Raw genomic sequence first — 21,409 nt, 5'->3', positions numbered from 1 at the left:
TTAATTGTAACTTAATTTTATTTCTTATATACAATTTTATCCAAAAGTTAGCATTTTAAACTTAGCAGTATCCAGAATTTGTATGTCTGTGAATTTTTACTAATATCCTCTTTATAAGATTATAAAAATACTTTACTTCTTGAGACATCACACAGCAAAGAAATACAACAATCCATAATAGTGGTATTGGCATAAAATTTAATTGTGATATTGGTATAAAATTTAAGTTGTTTCTATAAAATTAATAGTCAGCAAAATATTGTATGCTTTCATCATTATCTTACAGGTTCAGTTCTTACAATCGATGTTCCTTAGAAAATCCATAAATCTAAAGTTTGTTGCACTTTTGTTCATATACCAAAATAGAGCAACTGTGTTTGAGGGAATTCACATATAACCCACATATTTCAAATGGACAAAATAACTGTGATGTTTCAATAAACATGGTATGCAACCAAGTCAATGTTAAAAATTAACTTCTATAGACAAGAACAGGAAGACAGACTCAAGTAACTACACACACACACGTGCACACACATGTTCATTAGTGAAAATGCAATGCCTTGAGAAAAGTGAGAATACAATACATTGACAAAAGAAGACAAGAGAGACTGATCATTTGAACAATACAACAGGCTGTATTTTTTTTATATCACTACGGTTAACCACTTGATGAAAACAGTCTTGTTGCAGATCCATGATATCCATCACACTCTTCACTGCCACTGGCACAAAAAAACTAAAATCTTTCTTTTAAGCATTCAAAATATTGTCTTTGTATATTGTTCATGTACACACACACACACACACACACACACACACACACACACACACACACACACACCTGACAGAAAGCACTTTGGCAGAAAACTGCAATTTATACAATATGTATACACATCAGATGTGAATGAGATGAGCTCACAAGGAAAGCCAATCTCATCTCCAACAGATCACTGGGATTGTTTAAAACAACTGTTTTGGAACATATACCCTGAAGGTTCATTCATTATCTGGGTGTATTATTTTCTTGATTATCAGATGTCTGTCAGCTTCATACTTGAAACCATTACCAGTGAAAATATGAGACTTGAAAAATGTTGATACATCAGTAATACCAATGACTCTGGCCTGAAACAAAAGAAAAATGCAATTATTTTATGCAAAACACCAATGCTGCATATATCTAGAAGAAAAAATGTGTGTCAAATAGTAAGAAGTATCTTTAATCTACTTATACGGATATGGTGTCTGTTCTTTCGGACAATTCCAGAGGAACAGACGCCATTGAAGACCTACAGCTGTCTAGAACGAAATTAGAATTACATTAATACCTTCAGCTGCTAATGGGCGTTGATATATATCAACGGGGACAGGTGGAAATGTGTGCCCCGACCATGACTCGAACCCGGGATCTCCTGCTTACATGACAGGCGCTCTATCGATCTGAGCCACCGAGGGCACAGAGGATAGCGACTGCAGGGACTATCTCGCACATGCCTCCCACGAGACCCACATTCTCACCTTGTACGTCCACACACTACATTCGTAGTGTCCCACCCCAACACACTCATTACTCGTGGAAGACATTCTTACGAAGTACCGTTGTGCTCGGGGAACGTGTGCATCCGCACAGAAGAAGAAGGTCATGGCCGGTGTTGTCAGAACTATATACTTATATGGATATGGTGTCTGTTCTTTTGGACATTAGGTGTTGCCGTCTGGAAAAGGCTGTTCGAATGGCAGACTCGATGGACACAAGATTATCAGTGGTAGAGCGACCCTGGCTGAAGCCGCCCTGACATGGAACCGGCAAGCCACATGACTCCAGGACCCAACTCAACCACCGACATACCATATGTTCCAGCAGCTTACAAAGAACATTGGTGAGGCTCATGAGCCGATAGCTATCCACAGCAAGTGGGTATTTGCGAGGTTTGAGCACTGGAATGATGGTGCTCTCATGCCATTGCGATGGTAAGACGTCATTGCACCAGATGTGGTTGAAGATGACGAGGAGATGTCACTTGTAGTCGGACGAGAGATGTTTGATCATCTGACTGTGGATCCGATCTGGCCCAGGAGCTGTGCGGGACAGTGGGCAACGGCGCTGAGGAGCTCCCGTTCTGTAAAAGGAGCAGTATAGGGTCACTGTGACATTCAGTGAATGAGAGGACTTTCCTTTCCATCCGCAATTTGAGAGTGCGAAAGGCTGCGGGGTAATTCTCCGACGCAGAGGCTCAAGCATAGTGCTTAGCAAAGTGCTCAGCAACTGTGTTTGTGTCAGAAAATAACATGCCATTGATGTTAATGCCAGGGACACCTGTTGGGGTCTGGTACCAAAAAACACGTCTGATATGCGTCCAGACTTGGGAAGATGATTTATGGCACCCAATAGTCAAGACCCATCTCTCCCAACACTCCTGTTTCCATCTTTTTATAAGTTGGCGAACACAGGCATGGAGTCATTTAAAATCTATTAGGTTGTCAAGGGGAGTGACTGAAACAGAAGTATCACCCAGCTGGTTACAGGCGAGTAATGTCCAAGATTGGGCTGGGGGATGCTGCCTGAATCAAGACTGCACTGTTTCTCATCTTGGACAGTGCTGTCACTTCCCCAAAATTATCCTCAAGGTGCCAACAAAAAATTGAGGCTTCGTAGCTAGAAAGGAATCCCCATCCATTCTGCTACAGACTAAATACCAAGGTGAATATAGCTCTCTTCTTTCTGTAGCCCTATGGTGTAGTGAGGGAGAGAAATGATTTAGGGTCATACCTGTCAGCATTGTGCTCGATCTTACCCTTCTTAGAGACTGCTGGCGCCGTACGGTCACCAGCAAGAGATGACTTAGATCGCTTCATTGTGGGTCATCCGCCCTGTCATGACGGCCGTTGCCGGGAGTCCTGGTGCCCCAGGAAGACGCATCTACTCCTTGGCATATGTGGGGAGTTTACAGCTCAGCAATCAGCAGTACGATCCCTGTGTTGTCAGGGGGCTACCACCAAATGGGTACAGGACAGTCCCACTGTAACGGACTGGCTACCGTGCTGAATATTGGGCGCAGAGAAATCTAATAATGTCATGGGGGCAAAAGAGGACAGGAGACAGCAGAAGAAGATAACACACCCCAGAAAGTGTCCTCACCCAAATAGTTGAATTGCAGGTGGAGGTGCAGAGCTATGATGACAAGAGGTTCAGGAGATCGAATCTAAGGGCATTACGAATAACTTGTGCACCGTTCCCATATGGCCCACACTTCTGTAGAATTTGGAAAGTGGCAGGTCAAACCATAAAATTGGACCTGAGCTTATAGGGTCGAAAAGTGTGAGATACCTTTTAGCCAACTCTTATGACAGGCAAGAATACTGCAGGCCTGTTCTAACCCCAAGATCTGTAAGGGGGTGCTGGACAGTGATCACGTGTTTGTGCTTCCAGCAACTCCCAGTGTCAAGTTATATTGTGTGTATAGTAGCAAAAAGTGTGACTATACACAGTTTGTATAGCAGTTTAGGAACCTGTGCACTGCTTACTATCTCTTCCATAACATGAGAGGTTGTCATCTGTCATGTCATCACCTACAATTTTAGTTTTACAACAATGGTGGCCACAGGCAAGGCTGCACTTTTTTGAGTGTCACTGTGAGACTGCATTATCACACATTTGATCATTTCAATCACATTTTTAGTTGTGCATGCATACTGCTGGGCAAAATAATTAGATTCCATAAAGGTGACTTAACTTATCCCAGCAGCACAGTTCACTAATGCCTGGAAATAAAGAATTACTCAACTACAACATAGCTGGCCCAAATCCTTATGATAGAAGAAATTTTCACCACCAGCATTTGTCTGGCAATGAGAAGAGGGGTGGTATTATACATTCTTTACGACCAGACTACATCCTGTTGTTGGTTGAAATACCAAACCTCTACGCAGTAACGTGACTATCCTTACAGTGATTTGTGCACTGGAATATGAATCCACTGTATCACGCTTCTCAAACTTATCACATGAAACACATCTCTAACTGAATGTTCTGGCAAAGTCTTCTTGCAACAAGAAAGGGCACACATACGTACAACTTTGCGACAATTTAATCTTCAGCATTCTGCCATAGAAGCACATTCAGAAGCTTCTGAACTGTTTATCATACACGTTTCATTATACTGCTGACAAATATATTCAGAAATGACCTACTAACATTTAAACTTATATTCAATGTTAACAATTTTCACTTTTTCAGAAATGCTTTTCTTGCTATTGCCAATCTGCATTTCTACTTCAGCCATCATTATTCATGTAGCTGCCACAACAGAACTCATGTACTGTGTTTAGTATCTCAGTTCTTAATCTAATTCCCTTAGCACTGCCCAATGTAATTCAACTACACTCCAGTACTCAGTTCCCTCCACAGCTTGCTCGCTGTACACAGTGAACATCAGGAACAGGCTACAATCATCTCACTCCCTTCTGAACTACTGCTTCCCTTTCATGTCCTTACTATTTTTATAACTGCAGTCTGTATGAGTTGTAGACATAACTAATGAATCTTGAACTTATCTGAAAAGTCCTATTACAAGTTACAGTAGTTTTGAACCAGGGAAGTAAGAGAAGGACTGACTTTTTTCAAACTGGTGCTCAAAGGCACAAAATTGGTATGGCTTTCATGGTCAAATGTTGAGACATTGCCTGTTGGAAATGGAGGGTGAAACTTTGATCATGCCACACACTCATACTGGCAAAACATCTGATAGATCATCAAACAAATGTTGGTTGAAGAATCCAAGCCAGAAACCAACAGGCAGTTGTTTGTTCATAACCACACAAGTAACTACAACTACGATAAAAATGTAACATTATAAATAACCATAGGATTTTCAATTTTTTAATGAAATGAGCAAAAATTTATAAGTTAATCAATCAACTGTGAACTCTAATCTAGATCTACTTAAAATGTTTATCTGAACATACTTCAAATGTTTATCTGAACACACCAAGTAGAGCCTTTTTTATAAATAGGACAAAAATAATCCTACATTTAATTATTAAATTAATTTTCACAATCTACTACACACCTTATCTAAGAAGTCTTTCTCTCTCAGCTTCAGCATACGAACTTTTGTTCCATGTAAACTTCTCATGAAAATCAACTGATCCTTTGTCATGGACTGTAGGATGTAGTACAGCAATTCATTATTGTCTTTGTCATATGAAAGGTATTTCTGGAATGTCTGGAAAAGAAAATGCAATGCCTCTTGTGCATATCAAGATACAACAAAGAAATACAGATATTAAAATTAAGTGTAGAAGGAATATAATATTCATGCAAGAATATAATAGCTTGGAGGAACAAGAAAAGTAAACCACCAAAATGAAACATACACAATCAAATAATAAAACCATGATTAATAAATTTTTATTCAGAGCTTACCGTTTTCATGGCATTCATGACACTGTATTTCTGTGTCTGGATAAAGCTCTGCAACATCATGCATATAGCCATGTTGACATCTGATTCTTGTACATATTCACGCAAGTGCATCCTTGCATGAGCTTCAGACATTCTAATTATACTTTCTATATGTCTTGCAGTAATTGGAAGACTTCCAGTCACCTGTGATTTAAAAGTTATTATTTCAGGATTGATAACTCTTAGATTCTTCAGACAGTAAAAATACAGATGGAAGTAAAAGCTCCACTCAGCAATTTTTTGTAAAAATTGAGATACTTTATGTCTTTTCCACTGAGACCTTCCGACTATTTATTCTGAATTCATAAATCAATCACTCAATCAATCAATCAGATATTGTGCCATTTATCTGATAATAACCAGAAAATGTTGCAAAAACAACAATACTAATAATAATAATGCAGCAAATGTGAATGCAGAAGACAGAAATTTCATGCATCAGTCTCACAAACATATTGATACAATGTAAGTTATGAAGTTTATTTTCATATTGCAGTACAGAATGAATAACAAGGGACAGGAAAATTTCGTGTAGTTGAGAACACACTCAAAAAAGCTACAAATTGACACTTTCTATGAAATATAATGAAATTCACCATTTTCCCCATTCTCACGTAAAAATGTTGTAATATGCATCAGGTAGCATCTGATGGTTATTCAGTGTTGAAATTAGGTTTTGCCTTTTTGCTGGAGGCTGAGGTACACAATAGAGTACATTTCTCTTGTTAAGAACTGTAGTCCTAGAAACTTCATTCCCGGAACAGTTTTAATTGCTAACGTTACCTTTCTCAACAATTTAGCAGAGAGAATCTCCAATGCTATGCACCAATTAAACTGCACACTTTGATGGTAAGTGTGTATAAATATGAAAACCCCCCAAATATGACATTTTTTTCTGTGCAAACTCATAAATCAACATCATATCTGTTCGGTTCACTTCTATCAGCCAATCACAGCACAGAATAGGCAGTTTAATTGATGCACCACTTTAAAGATCTTTTCAAAATTCCTATTAAGCCTTAAAAAACATTAACAGACAAAGACTTCCAGCAGAGGTGAGCAAGCTCTGAAATTACTGATTGCACCTCCATGCTAGGCAAACAAGTCTTATGGCCATAAATCTGTTCAAGTCTATGTTCACAGTCCTAAGTTTTTGTTCCATCCATAGGATGATGGTAATTAACTCCATTAATGCTGACAAGACACAGAATGTTATGTGTATACTTGGGGTGGTATGTCTTAACTATGATGATAATTATAATTCAGTGAAAAGGTAACTTTCCATCCTGACAGGAAATGTAGAATCGTCAAAAGTGTTGGTGGACAGCTGGCATAATATCTCAGACAAGAAGATTGAAGTTATGACAATGCTTTCTTTTGGATGGAGCAAATTGCACTGTCTAATTCGAAAGAAGGCCTTTTGGCCACAAGCTTATTTGTTTAGAAGTCTTTCTGCTATGCCTATCTGTGATGCAGCATACCTCCAATATATGGTGAGTAGCAGTTTCCTTTTTTCATAATACTGTTTAATTTAAGATACTTGTCATTCAACTTTTGTTTTCACATTGTTCATCCCAACAAGGCTTCTATCCATATTAAACTAGCTCGGTAAATGAGTTCACAGTTCTAAGAAAAGCAGGAGCATACTACATCCAGTACTGCCATGTCTAGTAAAAAACATTGTGGTGTTCAAATCAACCTTCAGGTTAAGGGCAGCATTTTGTATCAATTGTAACAACTCTCACATAGTTACATAATGTGAAATGTTAAGCACTCTTTAGTCTTAGGAGACTGCTTGATATTCCAAATTAAAGACCGTGAATGAAGTTAATTTGATTTACGTATGTAAATCATTATTGACTAGTGTATATTTTCGCAATATAAAGAAATTTAGACCACTTTGGACTTGTTTGTTCTTCTCGTATGTCAATTCTGACAATGCAAAGGAACACACAAAACATGAAATATACAATAAAAATTTCTTTTAAAAGGCAGTAGATTTCAATAAATTAACATAGTCTTATCAATTAAGAAAACATACATCTCAGTTTCATGGTTATGTAAAATAAGGGAAATGCAAATGTTCCTGGTTACTTACAAGAGACTCTTGACGTAATTTGCTGTACATATTTGCGATTTTATCCTGGTCAATGTTTTTGAGTGTTGGGTGGACATTTTGACGTGCATAAAGTAGGTATTTTTTAAGCAGATCCTGAGGTATGACATCGACTTGTTTCAGACCTGGATCTGGGAGTGGCTCGTCTGCGTAGTTGCATGGTCTGTACATTGCATGAACCTTCCTATGAGACTTCACGACAAATCGAGCGAGCTGTTCATCTTGCATCACATCAACTTCATCTCTCACAACACATAAAATATCAAATCTTGACAAAATTGGTTCCGAGAGATTAACCTGAAAATCAATCCGAGAAAATCTTAAGTCATTCAAGCCTTATACATTAAACAATGAACATAGTGCAAAGGAATGTAAAAATAACAATTAACATTAAAAAATATTAATCACAGCATCACTACTTTTAATCAACAACAAGAAATCCTTAAGCTGAAAAGTACTTTAGATGTGAGAAAACCATTAGCTTTAGAAATGTAACATTGGCCAAAACACACACACACACACACACACACACACACACACACACACAGGAAAATCACTATGAATGAGGACTAAAATGGATCAATATTTCATTCAAACTAACAGGTTGGAAAAATTAAATAAATAAAAACAGATGTCCGGGTGTCAAGAGATTAACAGAAATAAATCACAGAAACTGGAAAGGCACTTTTATATACACATTATACTAAAGGATTCAAAAAGTAAGTAATCAAAAATTCTGGGGGAAAAAAAAGAGCATTATAAGAAGAAAACAGCATGAAGCATTTTGCTAATACTTCTGTAATCATAAATGTAACCCACCCTGATAGTATATTATTGCCATTTCAACCTAGACCAACTGCAAGACCAGAATCAATGAAGTAAACAGAACTGAAATACTTTACTGTTGCACTGTGTACTTTGTCTCCACACAGATGGCAATTCCTCCAAGCTTAATGGACATCATAAGTTTCTCATCAGCTCACTTCAACAATGGCCCTGCGATTGCAGAACGGCTGGGGGTACACAAGAAGAATGCCACTGGGAAACACTGAGTCTGACCAAGAGCATGCCAACGGATCAAAAATGCAAATATTCAAGTCATGCACACACTTGAGTATTCTTTCAGGAAACATACACACATCAAAAAAAGTTTTTCATCACCCCGGTTCCCCGAACTCGGGAAGATAGACAGTAACTGCGGATATTCTATCACATAGTGCCTTTGACTGTTCAAAGATGTCACTAAATCCGTCCAAATGATATGAACAACCACGCATGAGCAGCACCTATTAGACGGAGGGGATCCAACAGCCTAACAGTTCCAGTCATTCCACCAGGAAGGATGTACACAGCTCATGCTGTCTGTAGTTCAACCATGCCTAAGCGGTCAATACTGCGGTTTGATCACGTCTGCATTTTTACTTTGTGCCAGGAAGGGCTCTCAACAAGTGTCTAGGCGAGTGAACCAAAGTGATGTTGGCACATGGGAGAGATACAGAGAGACAGGAACTGTCGATGACATGCCTCCCTTAGGCGACCCAAGGGCTACTACTGCAGTGGATGACCTCTGCCTACAGACTACGGCTCAGAGGAACCCTAACAGCAATGCCACCATGTTAAACAATGCTTTTCGTGTAACCACAGGACATTGTGTTATGAGTCAAACTGTGTGCAATATGCTGCATGATGCGCAACTTCACTCCCGACACCCTTGGCGAGGTCCATCTTTGCAACCATGACACCACGCAGCGCGGTGCAGATGGGCCCCATCATGCTGAATTGATGGCTCGCTCAGGATTGGCATCGCGTTCTATTCACCGATGAGTGTCATGTATGCCTTCAACCAGACAATTATCGGAGACTTGTTTGGAGGCAACCCGGTCAGGCTGAATGCCTTAGACACACTGACACTGTCCAGTGAGTGTAGCAAGGTAGAGGTTTTCTACTGTTTTGGGGTGGCATTATGTGGGGCTGACACGCCGCTGGTGGTCATGGAAGGCACTGTAATGGCTGTACAATATGTGAATGCCATCCTCCGACTGGTAGTGCAGCCATATCGGCAGAATATTGGCAAGGCATTCGTCTTCTTGAATGACAATTTGCACCCCCATCATGCACATCTTGTGAATAACTTCTTTCAGGATAACGGCATCACTCACCTAGATTGGCCAGCATGTTCTCCGGACAAAACCCTATCGAAAATGCCTGGGATAGATTGAAAAGGGCTGTTGCTGGACGATGTGACCCCCCCCCCCCCCCCAACCACTCTGATGGATCTCCGCCGAATCGCCGTTGAGGAGCGGGTGAATCTGGACCAACAGTGCCTTGATGAATTTGTGGATAGTATGCCACAACGAATACAGGCATGCATCAATGCAAGAGGACGTGCTACTGGATATCAGAGGTACCAGTGTGTACAGCAATCTGGAAATCTCTGAAGATCTGCTGTATGGTTGTACAACATGCAATGTGTAGTTTTCATGAGCAATAAAACGGGTGGAAATGATATGTTGATCTCTATTCCAATTTTCTGTACAGGTTCTGGAACTCTCAAAACCGAGGTGATGCAAAACTTTTTATGATGCGTGTATATTTAAAGATATTTACTTCCTATGGAAAATCCCATTTAGAAACTAAGAGATAGACTATTTAAAACACGGCTTTGATAACGAAAGTCCAATAAACTAGTCCTACTGGTTAATGAGTAAGCTTTGGTAGCTGCAGTTTCATTGGATTGCCATCTGAAAATGCTGTAGTAGGACTTATCATTAAAATGAATTTCCAGATGCTTCTTTCTTAAGTTCAGAACTGGAAGGTTACCTGTCTTTAATCAGCACAACTTTAAGATCATACCAATGGTGACTACGTCTAGTGTTTAAAAACAGGCTGTTAATTTGGAAATAGGAGAAGCACAATAATTCTTTAAACAGTTTTTGACGTTGCTGAGCAATAGTCATACAATAATTTATAAATGAACGCACCGCCACTTGACTGTATTGTTCTTTATTTAATTACAACCCAGGTGTCAGCCTTTTGTACCATTTTCAAGTGACTGCTAAAAGCAAAAATTGCATACAGTACAACCACATAAAATGTCGAGAGATGTACAAGTCTTAAACAATGAATGTAAATTAGTGTGTAATTATGAAATATGAACTTACAGTTTATGTCATTTACACGCACTGCAGGGCATCAAGCTCAAAATTGGACATAAATTAAAAAATCATTTGCTCCCAACAAAATGCCAGATGTAACATCCTATCTTGTAAAAAGATTAGTAAATACTAATGGCAGCACGTCATATTTAATAAAAACAAGTTTACTTTGGTACTTAAAAGATGTACACATGTCCTTGAGTCATAATAACAGTGAAATCAAAGAGTGTGGGTAACAGAGCAACTGAATACTAAAAAGACAAATTTAAACATATATTACTATTGATGTTAAATGTCTCCAGACTATGTATCTTTGAGGAGACACATTTTTGCAATGAACATGTATGCAACAAATCTTTAACAACGTAAGTGAACCCACATTAAGTTGGATGAGGAAATAAAGTCATCCAACTGATCAAAATCTCATAAGCATTTGGTATGAAATAGCTGCATTCTCAAGTTCCACTGTAACCACAACCTCAGCTATCATAACGTATTCAGAAGGAACAGAAAAATATTTGTGACAACAAAGATATACATTTCAACTTGCTATTAGGATCTACGTTGATACCACAGCTGACAGGCTTAGTAAGCAAAAAAGGAAGTGAAAATAAAAGTTAATGTAAAACTTTTCTTTTTATTTATTCTTGTATTATCAAAATGTAGACAACCCATCAATGGCTTAAGTTTAAAATAGGCATAATGCTAAAATTTTAGGCAGACACTTAATGTCAGTAAACCAGCTTGTAATTTATGTTAACAATAAAATTTTCTGAGGTATACTCTAAAAATAGGGGAAGAGTTATCTTATATTCAGGTAAATACAGTATAATGGCAAGGCCAAGAACTTTTCTTATCACCCTTGCTCCACAAAAATTTCTTGTCAATGGGATAAAATAAATACAGGAGTAAAGACTTTTGTTCAGGATAAGGCACTCGTGCACAAAAGCTACTTTAGCAAGGAGAAAGCAGGGACTGATCTGAAGTACAAATTGTATGGACATCCAGCCTGTCTGTCAGATCTGATCCCTCTTGACTTTCACCTATTTCCAGGTCTAAAGTAATTTCAGGCTGGAATGTTTTGCATATAATAACAAAGTAATGTCAGCTACATGTGGATGTTTTGTTGGCCTTCCAGGCACCAGCTACTGAATCTGCCTGATCAAAGGGCACCACCAATTAACAAACAAACACTAACTCACTCTCCCTTACATACACATGACAATTTTGTAGCTTCCTAAAATGAACAGGCACTACTAGTCAGCCACTATACTGGCTTCCAAAGCACTGTGCTCTCAAATAAATCTGAAAACTATAATATACCACTACAACACCTTCAAATACAGTGGAAACACTGCACCATATCTTACTTTTAACATTAAGACGTAAACTATCTGCACATATGAACTGAAAGAGCAACAAAGTTCAAAGCTTTGTTACTTCTCAGACATGGTACTACTATAATGGCGTACTACTGACTACAGAAGTAGTTCTACCTAACTCACATTTTCACTGAAGGTCATGCTCGCATCATATCTTCCACCAATTGGATTGGCTGCAGCAATAACAGAACATCGTGCTTGTAGCGAGGTGACAATGCCAGCCTTGGAAATAGATATGGTTTGTTGTTCCATGGCTTCGTGAATGGATGTTCGGTCCTGGTCATTCATCTTTCAATGACAAAACAAATTATACAATTATTTTCAATTATGTTGAATCATTTCATAGAAAAAACAGATACATAAAGATTTTTACAAACTTTTGCTATAAAACAACAGAAAATGATTCAAGACAACATTAGTTTAGCTTTTTTACCTCCTGTTTATTACTTATTCCACAAAACTTCAAGATAAACTTCCATTTTACTGACAAAATCATTTCAGGTTATTAGCCCAGTAACTGATTTCTGTTGTTCACCAATCTCAATGTGTTTCTCCTCTCCACCTACTGGTGAGGTATTCTGGTCATGTATGAAGCCATCATTTTGGAAAAATTTGGCCCACTTTCGTCCCACAGTGAGGAAAATTTACTAAATTGCAGTTCCAATTTCACACGATGTATAACATGAAGTTCACAAAGGAGGCAGAAGAAATTTGATACCTATCTTTTTGAAACGTTACGATAAAGATTTTGGATAGCACACACTAGCATTCCATGGCACATGTTTGAAGTTCCATCTAACAGTGTGCAGAGTTGGGTCATCTCATCACAAGACATGGGGGCATACCTACCCATCTTCAGACAAATATGAATAATAAATTATTAAAGAACATGTGCTTAGTTTTACAACAACTTCCAATACTACCCATTCTCAACACCTCTCTGCTCCTGGACCAGACATCTAAATCAAGAACTTCCCGGGCTCCATCAAAGATACACATACCTATATTAAACGTAACCTGGGCTCCATCAAAGCCAACCAGAGCTATACACAAGCTCATTGGTACTACAAATGACTTGCTCTTTGCAGCTCTAGGTGTGAGTGTAATCACCCACTATGGCCATATCCAATGTTCTATCTTTCAGCAGTGGGTGAAAGACCTTGGAGGCATTTGCCACACCACAAGGAGAAGTCTACAGCAGTAGTATGGGAAACACACTGATAATGATCTAGTCACCCATAACAACAGTTTCCATTAAGTTCTGCATCAGATGCTGCTGGAACAAGAGATTTTGAAGAACATTTGAGACTGAGGGTGGTACTTGCAGATATGGATATTACAGAATGACAGCAACAGGGACACATTGGCTAGACACTCCAACACTAGCTACAACCTTCACATCTAAGCATGCACAATTTCTATGCTTGATAGCTCCTTGACAAAGGATACCTTCAATTCAGATTCAAGAGCGATTCTAAATAATTTAGGGAAAAGTTGTTTCTTGAGCGATACCCTGAGAAGATTTTGTCAATGTTATTTATCACGAAAGCCTCAGTTTCCTCTCATCTTACTCTACAACAAAGAATAATGCGCACACACATACACAAAATAAATGCAATGAACAATATTTACAATTACAATACCTTGTCAAATTCATCAATGAGACAGACACCTCTGTCGGCCAAGACAAGTGCTCCAGCCTCCAGCGTCCACTGGCGTGTCATGGGGTTTCGATTCACATACGCAGTCAGACCAACAGCAGATGCCCCCTGGCCTGTTGTGAATATTGCTCGGGGAGCTACCTTCTCTGTATACTTAAGAAACTGTGACTTTGCTGTACCTGGATCTCCACATATCAGCATGTTGATATCACCTCTCACCTTGTGTTTTTGCCCTGAGAAAGAAAGATAATAATGATCCTACACCTGCTACAAAACACGCAAATTTTGCAAAAACAAGCCTCTTGCCCATATATGCAATACAACTGTATCTTTAAATTTCAGTAACAATCACTATTACAAAGGAGGTCTAGGTCACCTGCTTCAAAATCCACTGAACTGGCAGTATTTTCGACAGTTCTCAGCAGAATCAAGAATTACAGAGATTGGGCACAATCTAATACAATGTAATAGCACTGAGGTAACAGCACATTCATTGAAAAGAAAATGAGTAAGTCTACTGCTCAATTATAGCACAACATACTTGACAGGTAAAACCACATCTACCGTTGATTCAGCGAGCAATTTTACAATACTGTGGCTTCTTTCAGTGTGTTTTTAATACATAATTCTTAACTGGCTGGAATATGTTAGTCATCAGCCTTATCTGCTTGGAAATGACGTGTGAATGGTGACAGATCCGATAGTGCCACTAAATGAAGTGGTAGCGGACACTTGATGAAATCAGCTACTTGAGCAAAAAAGAATGACGACACAGCATTATAAACCTGCAAGCTAGAGCAAGGGAGGATAATAGGAAAGGAAAAGAACTGTATACTGTCAAAATGGACAAACAAAAAACTACTATCTCTACACACAGCTTCTAGTGTGCAAGAAGTAAACATTGATGATCGTTTAGCATTCTACCAAGAACTTCATGGTCAACCTGCTTGACATGTCACTTACAAGAGAATTATAGTAAAAAACTATAAAAGATATACAACTAAAATAACACCAGATCCAACCTCACACAAGCAACTGGCTGTGGGGGGGGGGGGGGGGGGGGGGGGGGGGGTGAGTGTCCTGCCACAGTTTAATTTTCATTCCATAGGAAAGAACCTCACAAGAAAGAACAAGTACTGTTTTCACTTCAAGTGACTTTTTTAAAAGGATAAAACACCACCACAAAATATATTTTTTGAACATAATTATTCTAGAAGCTATTTCCATTTCACAATAACATCTTACATGAAAAATAGTAATATTCACTTAAGTCTCTATACTCTGAATCTCTCTCTCTCTCTCTCTCTCTCTCTCTCTCTCTCTCTCTCTCTCACACACACACACACACACACACACACACACACACACACACACAAAACATAAATATTTGTATCTTACCAGGATTTTTTGGTTCTCCTCCAAATAACGCAAGCGCAAGACCCCTTTTAATAAAAGCATGGCCATAGATGGATGGTGCAATGCTAAAAATTATTCTGTCAGCAATCTGTGGATCCTTGGACAACTTCATGATGGCGTGTACATCATCATCTGATAATGACTCAACAATATGCTTGCAGTCTTTTACAACAATATAATTTGCTAAGATAACAGTGTTGAAAACAGGGAATCCCTGTTCTGTATTTAAGGAGCCCTCGTAGTTATTTGTGTATACTCCTGTGAGATCTATCTCATCACCTGGCTTACACCTGTCACAAAGATCACCCAATAGTATACATTCCTTTGATCGTGGAATACGACCAGCGGGAATACGCCCTGGTGACTCCTGAATTGTAATCTTTTGGAAGTTACGATAAACGGTCTCCTCCATATTCACCTGGAATAAATTGGACAAAAATTTTTAGAAAAAAATAGAGCACTACATTTCTGACAATCTAAAATGGATGTTCAAATAAGAAACTGAAGAAAGACAGAGGAAATCGTATTTAGTGCTTTACACATGCAAAGAACTGCAACAGCTCTCAAAACACTCATATACTGCTTAGCCCTTCAAAGCACATATTTTCTCTTCCACAGGCATGTCAAAAGAAACCAGAATTATCATTGCAAGGCATAATAGGTGTCATGGAAAATAATTTTCTTGTGCACCTACTTATGTTTGGCAGACAGGGGAAGAACACTGTGAAGGTAACTTGTCAAAGATGAGGCCATTAGAGACTGAGCATGAGCCTGTATGGGCAAGGATAAGGCAGTAAACTATTTGCATCCTTTTCAAGGGAACCATTCTGGCACTGTCATACACAATTTAAGAAAACAATGAAACACACAAATCTGAATAAGAGTTTAGTGCCTTAACCACCCAATAGTGCTTCTTCCCACAGAGCTCTGTCAGACAAAACAAAGAATGTATCACTGAAATACCATTTCTCAATATTTGTAAATCCTCATACTGATAGTTTCTTACCTTGGGCACACTTTGTCATAGAGTTAAAGTCAGCTCAAGACTTGGACTTAAAAAATAATATAAGAACTGTAGTAACACTGTTCACATTTACGTCGCACTTCACTTAGCGTAGACCGGGACTTTGTCCTAGGCATGCCCGATGTTAACTGACTGGGCACGGCCCATGCTGCCGGAGTTGTTGATGTTGTTATTGTTGTTGTTGTTGTTGTTGTTGTTGTTGTTGTCATGCCGGCAGAGGTCGCGTCCGAATTCTCGCGTGCCCTCTGGTGGACGGGACTATACTTGCGGCAACTACCGTCCGTAACGCGCCGTGCCAATGTGCGCCTCCCGCGAACTTTCTGGTGGCTACTACACTCCTCCTCCTTCGGGGGGGTGAAGCCACTGTGAGCCACTGCGTCGGAAGGCGGAGCGTCGGGCAGGAGCGATGACCTCCACATCCATTGGATGGCCGGAGTCGAGGGGATCTGCCAACCCTCGAGCCGGAACCTTCGAATACGGCTGGAAGTGACCCACACGAAGAGGCCCCCATCGGCCCACAACTGGAGCCCGGGACAGAACGGGCGACAAGCTGTCGAACTCCGGATCCTGTTCGACCCCGGGAGGGGCAAGACCCAGTGGCAGGGACGAAGGGGCAGGGACGACCACAGGTGAACCAACCTCCTGAGAAACCGGGCCTGCTAGGGGGGCCGGCTCTTGCTGGGGCATCTCGAACGATGGCGATGCCGGTGCTGGAGCTACTGGAGGCTGCCAAGGCTGAGAACCATTGCAGTGGGGCAGAGGCACAGCGGGGAGAGGAGGCAACGTCCCCTGTGAAACCAACACAGGTGCCGGCAATGGGGAAGCCGGCGTCCGAGAGGGCGGAGGGTGGGTGCCCTGAACGCGGACGTAGCTGATTTTGGTGATGACGTACCACACGGTCCCGCCTGCAAGGTATAGAGCCGGCGGCCATTTCAGCGCAGGACCACCGCTGGTATCCAACGTGGATTGCGACCAAACCCACGGGCCCAGACCGACATACCCAGTGGAAAGCCAGGTACTCCGTTTTGTGAAGACTGGCGAGGACCAGGCCGGAGGAGGTGCAGCAGAGTCCTAGGTTCACGCCCATGGAGGAGCTCTGCGGGGCTGCGTTCTCCCATTGGTGTGGTCCAGTATGCCGTCAAGAAAAACGTCAATGCTTCCTCGGCAGGAAATTCGTGCACATACTTTTTCATCTGCGTCTTAAATGTGTGCACCATGCGCTTGGCTTCCCCATTCGATTGTGGATGGAAGGGGGGAGAGCAAACGTGCCGAATACCGAAGCGCCAACAAAAATCCTGGAAAGTCTGCGAAATAAACTGCGGTCCATTGTCCGAGACCAGGGTGATTGGCAGACCTTCCACAGAAAAGATTATTGCTAGTGCCTGGATTGCAACTTCTGAAGTGGTTGAGGAGCAGCGAACCACATATGGGAATCGGGAATAAGCATCAATGACAATAAGCCAAAAACCGTTGAGAAACGGGCCCACAAAATCAACGTGAACACGTTCCCATGCTTGGGTTGCTGGCGGCCATGAAGAGAACGCTGCCCTGGGAGATGCTTGTTGGCTCGCACACTGGGACCAGGCGGCCACCAAGTGCTCAATTTCTCTGTCAATACCGGGCCAGTACACATGTCTGCGAGTCAAGGTTTTAGTACGGGAAACACCCCAGTGCCCCGCATGTAATAACATGAGGACCTCCCGTCGTAAACTTGCAGGAACAACCACGTGAGGAGCTGTATCATCGGTAGCCAGAAGGAGAACGCCTTCCAAGACCGAGAGGCGGTCCCGTAGAAGAAAATAATTACGAAGAGGGTCCGAGGCCCGGCCCGGAGGGCGGGATGACCACCCCTGCTGAATGAGGCGAACTACTTGCCGGAGAACCGGGTCAGCTGCCGTTTCCCTGGCGACTCGAGAACTAGTGATCGGGAAGCCATCAACCGCTTGGCGGGACGCCACATCCAAATGAAAACACATAATCTCCTCTCGATCGAACGTAGGATCCGGGCCCACCGGAAGACGGGAAAGAGCGTCGGCGTTGGCATGCTGTCCTGTAGGGCGAAAATGAATGTCATAATGGTACTTAGAGAGGAACACGGCCCAGCGCTGTAGTCTGTGGGCCGCCCTATCCGGAATCTGGGAGGCGGGGTCAAATAACGATATTAACGGCTTATGGTCAGTGATTAACTGAAACTTTGTGTCATACAAGAAAGGGTGAAACTTGGTAACAGCGTAGACAATGGCCAAAGCCTCTTTTTCCACCTGGGAGTAATTGGCCTGCGCGGGACTAAGCGTTTTAGACGCAAACGCCAGTGGTTGCTCGGAACCATCTGCGTTGCGATGGGCCAGGACCGCCCCCACCCCATACTGCGAAGCATCTGTAGCCAGGACCAATGGCTTATGGGGATCAAAAGTAGCCAAACAAGGGGCTGACGTGAGGAGGCCCTTCAACGAGGTGAACGCTCGCTCGCATGCAGGCGACCAATCAAAAGGAACACCCTTGTGCAGAAGGCGGTACAGGGGGTGGGCTATGGTGGAAGCCCTGGGAATGAACCGGCGGTAATAGGCTATCTTGCCTAAAAAAGCTTGTAACTCTTTCAGCGAAGAGGGCCGAGGAACGTTGAGGATACCTTGGACCAAACTTCCTAGTGGCTGGATACCGTGCCGAGAGATGGTGTAGCCCACATACTCAATGGATGGTTGAAAGAAGGTTGACTTATGCAGGTTGCAACGCAAGCCAACAGACCTGAATTTGAGAAAGAGGGTGCGAAGGTTGTGCAAGTGTTCCTTCGTGCTGCGGCCTGTGACAATTATGTCATCCAGGTAATTAATACAATGAGGAATTGTCGACATGACATGCTCAAGATAACGCTGGAATATCACCGGGGCACTGGATATTCCAAAGGCCAACCACTGGTATTGGTAAAGGCCAAACGGGGTGTTGACGACCGCCAACTGTTTGGAGTCCTCATCAAGTGGTATCTGATGATAAGCCTCCGACAGATCGATTTTCGAAAAATATTGGCCTCCCGCCACGGAGGAGAACAATTCATCAGCACGAGGCAAAGGATAGGTGTCCACCACCAATTGGGAATTAATGGTGGCCTTGAAATCGCCACAAAGACGTAATTTTCCCGAGGGCTTCCTTACAATAATGAGGGGCGAAGCCCACTCACTGGAAGAAATGGGAAGAACGACCCCTAGGGCTGTCAGCCGGTCTAGCTCTTCCTTTACCTAAGGGCGGAGAGCCAAGGGGATCTGCCGCGCGCGTAGAAAACGCGGGCGAGCCGACGCCTTCAACGTTAAGTGAGCTTCAAAATCTGAAACACACCCCAGGCCCTCCTCAAAAATACCCGGAAAAGTCGGAGATCAAAGATTCCAATGATTGATAGGGAACATCTTCGGAGACCAACTGTATGGTGTCAGCGATAGAAAAACCGCAAGCTTGAAAGGCATCCAGGCCAAAAAGGTTAGCTGAGCTCGCATCACTGACAACAATAAAAGTAATAGGCCGAGTGACTGATTTGTAAGTCACGTCGGCAGTGAATTGACCCGGTAGGGGAATGAACTGTTTACCATAACCGCATAGACGCTGGTAAACTGGCGCCGACGGGGGCGATCCAAGGTCGGAATAAGTTTGTGCATTCAACAACGAAACTGCCGCGCCCGTATCGACTTGCAGTTGTAACCGGCGCGACCGAACCAACACCTCGATAAAGAGTTTGCGTGGCGATGCGTTGGGAGCCTGGCCCGATGAAACTTCCTGAATGTCAATGTCCATGTCCTCCGTACCTGCTTCCTTCGATTCTTTTGAGGCTGAGCGGCAAACTTTAGCAATGTGACCTTTTCTATTACATTTGCGACAAACGGTCCAACGCTGGGGGCACTCTGACCGATCATGATGTATATAGCACGACGCACAGGACGGCAACAGGGGCCGGCGGCCGGAATTCTGTTTACGCGCCATACGGGAGCGGCCGGAACGGCTGGATTGTACCGCTCGCACGTCGTCCACCCCTGACACAGTGGACGCGGCCGCGCAGCCCTGAACCTCCGCGACGTCGCACCACGCTTCCAGTTGTTGACCTGCTGCGTGAGAGACTTCATACGACTGAGCAATGGACAGGACTTCCTCGAGGGAAGGGTTTTCTAACTGCAGGGCCCGTTGCCGGAGCTCCCTATCAGGGGCCGAACGAACAATGACGTCGCGTACCATAACGTGGGCGTACGACTCTCGCGACTGCTCCGTGATTAAATGACACTTGCGACTAAGACCGTGCAGGGTAGCGGCCCACGCCCGGTAAGACTGAAGGGGCTGTTTCTTGCACTGATAGAACTCGACCCTAGCCGCCACAACATGCGTGCGGCGGCGATAATGTGAAGGCAGCAATGAACACAATGCGTCAAAAGACAAGGACGAGGGTGCCGCAAAACCTGATACAGCGAGGGGGAGATCCAAGACAAGAAGAGAGCACGACATACCTCCGCATCGGCAACATGAAATGCCTGGAAATGCTGCCGAAGGCGATGTTCATATGCGTCCCAATGCTCCGCCGTCTCGTCATACGGGGGAAAGGGAGGAGGGAACGGCGCTGGAGCAGACGGCGTGGAGAGCAACGCCGGAAGCACTTGTTTCATGGTGGCCATGAGTTCCGTCTGCTGCGCAACCAAAACTCGCACCAAATCCTCTATGCCGTGGAGAAGCGGCGAAACCGGAACGACGACGCAACACGCGAAAGAACGACCCTACTCGTCGCCAATTGTGTAGTAACACTGTTCATGTTTACGTCGCACTTCACTTAGCGTAGACCGGGACTGTGTCCTAGGCATGCCCGATGTTAACTGACTGGGCATGGCCCGTGCTGCCGGAGTTGTTGTTGTTGTTGTTGTTGTTGTCAAGCCGGCAGAGGTCGCGTCCGAATTCTCGCGTGCCCTCTCGTGGACGGGACTCTACTTGCGGCAACTACCGTCCGTGACGCGCCGTGCCAATGTGCGCCTCCCGCGATCTTTCTGGTGGCTACTACAAGAACAGATTACAAGCTGGACAAAAAGATTTTTTTAATATTTTAAACGAAAATAAAAACAATACTGTGACAGCTTGTTTTGACTGCCAGCTGAATCAACCCTTATCCAAATTGTCTGCTGAAGAAGCATTTTACTCCACACAGATCTGGTTGTATAATTGTATG

At 42.5% G+C, this 21,409-nt stretch overlaps 1 protein-coding gene across 1 annotated transcript in view; it reads right to left on the bottom strand.

Annotated features, from left to right (window-relative positions):
* LOC124715773 (DNA replication licensing factor Mcm2) overlaps positions 1–21,409 on the bottom strand; it is a 46,929-nt gene continuing 25,520 nt past the window's right edge. The window contains exons 8-14 of the mRNA XM_047243121.1: positions 15,180–15,615; positions 13,764–14,014; positions 12,244–12,408; positions 7,566–7,880; positions 5,429–5,611; positions 5,073–5,228; positions 1–1,128 (exon numbers count right to left, since the gene is read on the bottom strand). Coding sequence (XP_047099077.1) covers positions 1,000–1,128; positions 5,073–5,228; positions 5,429–5,611; positions 7,566–7,880; positions 12,244–12,408; positions 13,764–14,014; positions 15,180–15,615 — 1,635 coding nt within the window. The 3' untranslated portion in view covers positions 1–999. The remainder of the gene's footprint in view (positions 1,129–5,072; positions 5,229–5,428; positions 5,612–7,565; positions 7,881–12,243; positions 12,409–13,763; positions 14,015–15,179; positions 15,616–21,409) is intronic.

Source organism: Schistocerca piceifrons, chromosome 1 (assembly GCF_021461385.2).
Source record: "Schistocerca piceifrons isolate TAMUIC-IGC-003096 chromosome 1, iqSchPice1.1, whole genome shotgun sequence".
NCBI classification, from domain to species: domain Eukaryota; kingdom Metazoa; phylum Arthropoda; class Insecta; order Orthoptera; family Acrididae; genus Schistocerca; species Schistocerca piceifrons.
Note: the sequence above shows the minus strand (reverse complement) of the source record. Positions and strands in the feature narration are given on the sequence as shown.